Source organism: Centrocercus urophasianus, unplaced genomic scaffold, assembly GCF_019232065.1.
Source record: "Centrocercus urophasianus isolate 14NV4802_14NV808 unplaced genomic scaffold, USGS_Curo_1.0 seq_535, whole genome shotgun sequence".
Taxonomy (NCBI): Eukaryota; Metazoa; Chordata; class Aves; order Galliformes; family Phasianidae; genus Centrocercus; species Centrocercus urophasianus.
In genome coordinates, this window is record NW_024885128.1 from 45,843 (window position 1) to 53,220 (window position 7,378).

Genomic DNA, 7,378 nt, shown 5'->3' on the forward strand with positions numbered 1-7,378 from the left:
GGATACACTCAGGGGCTCCTGGCGCCTGGGGGTCATGGGGTGCCGATGCCATGCTGGGACTTGGGGGATCCTGAAGCCCCCTGCTAGGATCTATCAGGCTGCAGGCTCCCCTCCTGTGTGCTTGGATTTGGAGCCACTGTGCCTGGCTTCTCCCCAATGGCTACAGAGGTGGTGTGAAGCAGGCGATGGCCGGGGGAGCTGCTGGCGTGCAGGAGCAGGTGAGAGCTGCACCTTTCTGCACCTGCAGATTTTGCTATATATTTTGGTTTTGTTTTTTTTTTTTTAAGTGTTTCCCCAGGTTTTGTTTTTCTTTTTTTATTATTGTTTTTAATTTTTTTTTTTTTTTTTTTAATGGGCGATCAGTTTTTCTGACTGTCATGTGGTTGTTTTAATTTCCATTTGGGGAAGAGGAAGGCCAGTGAGGCACATCCCCTGTCAAGCAATATTTTCTCATCACATGCCAAAAATGCAGCCAAGGAGCCCAGTGCTGCCCCCCCACCCCCAACCCTGCTGGGGAGCCCACCCCGCACCGGGCCCACTCAACTTCACGCACTACTTGACTCTTTCTCTATGGCAATATCTCTCCTGTGGCCTCCGCAGAGCCATGCCATTGTTTTTTTTTTATTATTATTATTATTATTAGCCATTTTAAAAACGAGGAATAAAAGGATATTTAATGAGCCACCTCAGCGGGCATGCGTGTGCTTTGTGTGGTGTCCAGGGATGGAGGATTCCCTGAAGGCTCCTGTCCTTCATTTTTCTGCTTTACCTTCCTCCTCTGGAGTGGAAAGGAAGGGGGCCGAGGAGAGCTGGGCCCAGCCTCCCAGGGCTGCCACAGCGCCTTTGGCCTCGCAGCTGGGATGAGCTTCCTCAGGGCACTTTGGGGCACAGCGCTCCTACTGTAGTGTAGGTAAGTGGAGCTGTCAGGGCATTAAGCAGGAATATGTCCCAGGACTCAGTGAGGCTCTGGCTCTTCTGTGGGAGCCCCACAGGGGCAGCCCTGGGGAACACAGTGCTGTACCAAGGTCACTTGTGTCCTCCTGCCCCCTTCTCTTCACAGCCCAGAAAGCTGCAAGGGCTGGAGTATGATGGGGCTGCGCCAAGGCCTCTGCTCCTTGCCCTGCCCCATTGGCCAACAGTCAGAGCCGCCACTGGCACCAGCTCTTCCTCAGAGCAGACTTTAATTAAAAGGTGAATAAAAAAGAGAGATCCCAATGCACCACGTTGTTTAGGTATAAGAGGCCAATGGTAGGAACCCCCATTCCAGCATTGTCCATGTCACCAGGTCCCCATCGGCCACACAGTGCAGGCAGGGGGGTTGTAGGGCCATGCTCTCTGCAAGTGGGGGCCACGACTGCCCACACTTCCCCGCTGTGCTCTGTGAGAGGGATGAGTCCACAGCAGGCAGCTGGGGCTGGGAGCTCCATTGAGCAGCACAGTGCAGCCTCACCGCAGGCTGCTGCTGCTGCTGGCCTGCGAGCTGCCCACCCCTGGGTGCTCGGGGCTGTGTCGGTTCTGCAGAAGAAGGATAGGCATGAGGCCTTGTGAAACTGCGGTGGTGCCAAGCACTGCTGGAGCCAAATGCATGGAGCTGCCCAACTACAGCCTGGCACAGGGCTGGGGCAGGCAGAGTGGAGCAGCACGCCGGCTCCCAACCTACCTTTTTTTTCTTTTTTTCCTTCTTCTTCCTTTTCCGCTCTGGATCCTCCTCTTTCTTCTTCTTCTTTTTCTTGTGGTCTGAGTCCGAGGGGGTTTCTACAGGAAGCAGAGGTGGGATGAGTGTGGTGCAGAGTTAGCAGGGCATATGGCCTGCAGGGCAAAGTCCTACCTGGGGGGACGGGGTCCTGCGTGCGGCTCTGCTTGTGCTTGTGCTTGTTCTTCTTCTTGGGTGGCTGGATGTGCATCAGGCGGCACTGCTCCGGCAGCTGCAGGGGCTGAGGTCAGAGGGTCCTCACCTTACCCCCAACCCCCCCGGCCCTCCCCAGGAGCTCACCGGGCCAGCGTGCAGGCGGAAGCCGGTCAGCATGGTGCCGGTAAGGGGCGTGAAGGAGCTGCCGCAGATGGGCGGCTTCTCGATGAGGGAGCGTAGGCTGCTGTTGTCGTGGGAGCCGGGCAGGTCGATCATGCCGGGCAAGTCGGGGAGGAAGTTACTGAGCTTCTCCTTCACCTTCTTGCCGCAGAACTTGTTGTAGGCGTGCTCCAGGTTGTAGTGCGTGATCAGGTTGGTGCTGCCCGTCAGCTCCGTGCTGCCTGCGGGCGGACGGGCCCCTCAGCGCCCTGCGCCCCGGCCTCACGCGCCCATTGGCCCCGCGAACTGTCATTCCGCGCCTCCCGCCCGCACCCTCTCTTCTCATTGGCCCCGCGCGCCACCCGTCACGCCGCGGCCCGCCCCTCCCGCGGCCCGGCCCGCACCTGGCAGCTCCCGCAGCAGATAGAAGGGGCCGGAGGCGGCCTTGCGGGCCGCGTCCTCGCCCGGCGGCGGAACGGCGGCGGCGGGAGGCGGCGCGGCCCCTGCTCCCGCCGCTTTGGCAGGCCCGAAGCCCAGGGCTGCGGCTGCGGTGGCGGGCGGCGGCTCGGCCCCGCCGAACAGCGCCGAGAAGTTCTCCATCTTCCCGGCCTGCCCCGCGTGGGGCCGCCCCGCCCCCGCCGCGCGCCGATTGGCCGGGCACCGCCCCCGTTGCTAAAGGAGACGCGGGTTCAGCCTTTCGATTGGCCGCTTCTCTCTTTCCCCGTCATTGGTCCGCGGCGCTGAGAGTTCTCGCCGCTGCCGCTCACGATTGGCCTGCGGGGAGGACGTCCCTCCCCGCGCAGACGTGCGGGCAGCCCGCCCAATGAGAAGGCGGCGGACGGTCGCCGGAGGACAAGATGGCGGTGCTGGCCCCGCTGCTGGCGCTGCTCTACTCGGTGCCGGGGTTGTGCCGCTGGCTGGCGCGGCCCTACTATCCTCTGTCTGCGTTGCTCGCTACTGCCTTCCTGCTCGTCCGTAAGGTCCCGCCGCTGTGCCGCGGGCTGCCCTCGCAGCGGGAGGATGGCAACCCCTGCGACTTCGACTGGGTGAGCAGTCCTGCCGACGGCGCTGGTCTGCCGGCCGCCTGGCACCGCCCTGCCCGGCCGTCCTGTGCCCGGGGCTCCTCGGGCGTCGCCGGCGCTGGGTGGCGCAGCGGCGGCCCCTCTGTGTGCAGCTCCGGCTCGGTTATGGAGGGGAGGCGGAGGCTGGAGGCCGGCGCGGCCCGGTGTGGCTGCTCGTCCTTGTGCAGAGAGCGCTCCGAACAGGGGAGGGCAGTCCGGCCTTGGCTGTGCTGCGGGGCTGATCGGCTGTCCCCGGGGTGCTGGCCGTGGTTCTCAGGGTACTCTGCTCACAGCATTTCTCTCCTGTGCAGCGGGAGGTGGAGATCCTCATGTTCCTCAGCGCCATCGTGATGATGAAGAACAGGCGCTCCAGTGAGTGGGGGCTGCGCTGAGGGGGTGTGGAGGGAACCTGCAAACTTTGTACTGTGGAGGAACAGAGGAAACAGGTGGGGGCAGGGGATGAGAGAGAAAAAGGAGACACGGCCCCATCTCTGACTTCTTTCCTCCTTCCCAGTCACTGTGGAGCAGCACATTGGGAACATCTTCATGTTCAGCAAAGTAGCCAATGCTATCCTCTTCTTCCGTCTTGACATCCGCATGGGCCTGCTCTACCTCACGCTCTGCATTGGTGAGACCTGTGGGGAAGTGGGGGGATCCACAATACAGCAGTGCTCCTGGCAGGCCTTGTCTTGGCTCATCCTGTGCATCAACTGCCTGAGATGGGGCTGGAACCATCTTGCCTTGTGCTGTTGGTGCTCTTTGTAGTCATACAGACTGTACTGGGGAAGGAGGAGCCTCCCTCAGAGTAAGCCTGGGTCTTTTGGATGTTTCAGAAGTGGGGAAAGGGGGGGCAGAGCCTTTCTCTAAGTGGGTACTGGACTCAGGACTGCTGTTGTTGCAGTGTTCCTGATGACCTGCAAGCCACCCCTTTACATGGGACCTGAGTATATCAAGTACTTCAGTGATAAGACCATAGACGTGAGTATCATCTGCCCAGTGTGGGTTGGCATGGGGTGCTGGGTTCCCTGCCTACCGTCTCTTGTTGATCCACACGGCCCTGTGGCAGGAGGAGCTGGAACGGGACAAGCGGGTGACATGGATCGTTGAGTTCTTTGCCAACTGGTCCAGTGAGTGCCAGTCCTTTGCCCCCATCTTTGCTGACCTCTCTCTCAAGTGAGTGATGCCTGTTCGAGGCCTTGGTGAGTCGTCCCCAGCCCAGCGGTCACTCACGGCACTCAGAGTTGTGTTCTACCTCCCAGGTACAACTGCTCGGGGCTGCATTTTGGGAAGGTGGATGTCGGCCGATACACAGATGTCAGCACCAGGTCTGTGGGGTTGAGATGGTAGGGTAGCACCAGGCCTTCCAAATGCATTGGTGTCATTGCCTGTTGCCTTACTCCTGCAGATACAAGGTGAGCACCTCACCCCTCACCAAGCAGCTGCCCACCCTCATCCTCTTCCAGGGTGGGACAGAGGTCATGCGTCGCCCACAGATTGACAAGAAGGGCCGGGCCGTTTCCTGGACCTTCTCTGAGGTATGTAAGGGGCAGAAGGATGTTCCAGCCCACATCCAGAGGATAAGGATGCGCTCAGCATCTTCTCACAGGCACCATGGAAAACGGGGGCTAGCAGGAGGTCATTGCTGTTGCTAATGCTGTGCTCTGGCTGCAGGAGAATGTGATCCGGGAGTTCAACCTCAATGAGCTCTACCAGAAAGCCAAGAAGCAGTCAAAGCCACGGGATGAAGGCTCCGAGGAGCTACCCGAGGGGCAAGCAGCAGCTGGCCTTGCCAATGGGGAGACTAAGAAAGAGAAGTAGGAACTGCCCACATTCTCACCTGTCACCACTCCACCGCCACTGCGGCTGGGGACCAGGCAGTGCCGGCAGGAGGCCCTGCACGTAGCACTGAGCCCGGGGGCCGCCGCTCCCTCTGCTCGTTCTGGCCGGGGCCCATGCTAGTCTTCGGCCCCGCCGGTTCCTGGGAAGGGTAGAGCCAGGAGCCGGGCCTGCGCTTCGCGCGTATTCTTTGGCTGACAATAAACGTTCTGTGCGCGCCCCCGTGTCCGCTCCGTGCCTCTGCCCGCGGGTTGGCCATCAGGCGGGGGGCGGGGCTGCCTCCAGCATCCTGTGCGCTGATTGGCTCCCTCGGCGGAAGCGCCGGGGAACGGAGCCCGCGCGCAGCACCGTTGCGGCACCCCGCAGCGCGGCGGCGGAGAGCGGCACGTGGCGGCGGGAGCGGGACGCGGAATGGCTCCGGGCGGCAGGAAACGCGCCAAGCGGCGCCCGGCCGAGCCGGAGGCGCAGGCGGATCCCCCCGAGAAGCGGCCCCGCGGCAAGGCCGAGAGCAGCCCAGGGGACGCCTGCGGCCCCCGCGTCGTCATCGAACACTGGTAGGTGGGCGCCGGTAGGTGAGTCCCCCTCCCCGGGGCTGCGGCTTCGCGCGCCCCTCTGATTGTCGCCTCCCGCAGCCGTAGCTGACGCGTGTACGGACGCAACGCGGCGGCGCTGAGCGAGGCCCTGCGCGGGGCCGTTGCCACCCTGGCCGTAGAGATCAACCCGCGGCAGCCCCGCAGGAACAGCTTCGAGGTGTCCCTGGTGAAGGAAGACGGCAGCAGTGAGTAGACGGGGCCGTGAGGAGGAGGTGGTGGTGGTGCATCTCGGCGGGCCTGACCCATGCCCGCGTCCACCCGCAGCCGTGCAGCTGTGGAGCGGCATCGGGAAGGGGCCGCCCCGCAAGCTGAAGTTCCCCGAGCCCGCGGCCGTGGTGGAGGCTCTGCGGAACAGCCTGGCCTAGAGGCGGCAGGCACAGAGCGCGAGCGGCACGGACAACGGCACGCCGGGAGCGGCTTCACGGAGCGAGCGCCTATGAAGAGGCGGCACCAAGGGGGGGCACCGCCCCCAGTATCGCCTCCGACCCCGCAGCTCCTCCGCTGAAACGCCGGAGTCCGGCGGCCCGCAGAGGCTAACCAGCGCTATTTCTCCAATAAAGCTCTGCGACTCCGTCATGCAGCTCTAGTGCTTTATTTCAGCGACAACCGACGCAGGATGCTGCGATCTTTTGGTCTGGGGGAGGCAGGCGTTAGCAGCTCCCCTAGCCAATGACATCCACCTCCCCATCTGACTCGGATGAGGGGCTTGGATAGACACACGCGGTGCCGGGAGGCAAACACGGCTGCTCTGTCCCCACATCCACCTCCTCCTCCAGGTTGTCTTCCGGCAGCCGGCCGGCAGCCTGTGGCAGCCACGGCTCTGTTACCGTTCGGGTCTCCACGGTGAGGGGCTCCAGAGAGAACTGCCCGTCCTGCACCACCTCCCAGCCGCGTCGGCCTTCCATCCTCCTCAGTTTCAGCCGCCCCACGGGGCGGGCCGGACCCACGGTGTCTGGATGGAGCGGCCGTTCTCGGGGGGCGTCCGCTGGGGGAACGCCGCCGGACCCGAGGCCGCGCAGACAGCTGCGGTCGAGCTGCCAGCGGCGCCCGGGCTGCACCAGGTCGTCCTCCCGAAGCTGCAGCGACTCGAGCACGGCCACGCGAAGCCGGCGGGCGGCCGCCAGCACGTCCCGCACCTCCTCCCGGGAGGCCTCCAGCTCGGCCGTATACAGGAAGCGTACCACTTTGCGCAGCGTCGCGATCTTCAGCCCCCCGAGCTCCAGCACCACGCGGCGCCCCGCGTGGGGCGGCTGGCGGGCCAGGCGCTCCATGAAGAACGGGCTCCACACCGCCAGCACGCAGCAGTGCGCGGCCACCACCTCCCCTGCAAGGAACGCGTGGCTGCGGCCGGCCCGGCCTTCCTCGGGGACGGCGAGGGAGTCCTCGGGGCGGCTCTCGCAGCCACAGAGGGAGCCGCTCGCTCACCTTCGGCCCGCAGGAGCACGTCGCAGAAGACGTCCGCTCGCTGCTGCTGCTGGTGCAGGCGCAGGAAGGCGGCGCGGAGCAAGCGGGAGCTGCGGTACTGCAGCCTGGGAGCGGCCGGCGAACAGCCCGACGGCATCTCCCTGCGGCGGCGGTGACGGCGCCGCACCTCCCACGTGCTCTCGGCCGGCAGGGGGCGCCCGCCGCACCGACTCTGAGGCGAAGCCGCACGGCCTTCTCCCAACCGGGCCCGGGGTGTCGAGACGACCGCTGCGCCGCTTACCTGCCCCTGTGGGTGCTGGAGGTCGTCGCCGGGGTCCGGCGTCGCGGAGAGAGGGAACGGGGCGCGAGGTTTCGCTTGCGGAGCCGCTGGGCCTGGCCTAGCGCGCCCGCACGCGACGGTAAGGGCGACAGCTCACTCATGCGATTCGGTCCTGCCGCACATGCCCGCCTCCCGC

General features: G+C 64.1%; 3 protein-coding genes across 4 annotated transcripts; 2 read left to right on the forward strand and 1 right to left on the reverse strand.

The window, feature by feature from the left end:
• Positions 1-561: 561 nt before the first annotated feature.
• Positions 562-2,608, reverse strand: MED19 (mediator complex subunit 19). Its single transcript, XM_042835561.1, has 5 exons — positions 2,413-2,608; positions 1,994-2,250; positions 1,829-1,925; positions 1,661-1,755; positions 562-1,515 (listed from the first exon to the last, which is right to left on the reverse strand). Exons 1-5 carry the CDS (start codon positions 2,606-2,608, stop codon positions 1,447-1,449), a joined length of 714 nt encoding a protein of 237 aa, XP_042691495.1. The 3' UTR covers positions 562-1,446.
• A 240-nt stretch (positions 2,609-2,848) lies between these two features.
• TMX2 (thioredoxin related transmembrane protein 2) lies at positions 2,849-5,124 on the forward strand. 2 transcript variants are annotated; one of them, XM_042835562.1, is made up of 8 exons: positions 2,849-3,054; positions 3,381-3,441; positions 3,584-3,697; positions 3,971-4,047; positions 4,136-4,242; positions 4,329-4,394; positions 4,475-4,604; positions 4,741-5,124. In XM_042835562.1, the coding sequence occupies exons 1-8, from the start codon at positions 2,866-2,868 to the stop codon at positions 4,885-4,887; spliced, it is 891 nt and encodes a 296-aa protein (XP_042691496.1). In that variant the 5' UTR covers positions 2,849-2,865; the 3' UTR covers positions 4,888-5,124. The 2 variants fall into 2 exon arrangements, with proteins under 2 accessions (XP_042691496.1, XP_042691497.1); XM_042835563.1 differs by lacking the exon at positions 4,741-5,124 and having other exon boundaries at positions 4,329-4,383; positions 4,475-4,567.
• Positions 5,125-5,316: 192 nt separating this feature from the next.
• SELENOH (selenoprotein H) lies at positions 5,317-6,459 on the forward strand. Its single transcript, XM_042835565.1, has 3 exons — positions 5,317-5,459; positions 5,538-5,683; positions 5,763-6,459. Exons 1-3 carry the CDS (start codon positions 5,317-5,319, stop codon positions 5,861-5,863), a joined length of 390 nt encoding a protein of 129 aa, XP_042691499.1. The 3' UTR covers positions 5,864-6,459.
• Positions 6,460-7,378: the final 919 nt, after the last annotated feature.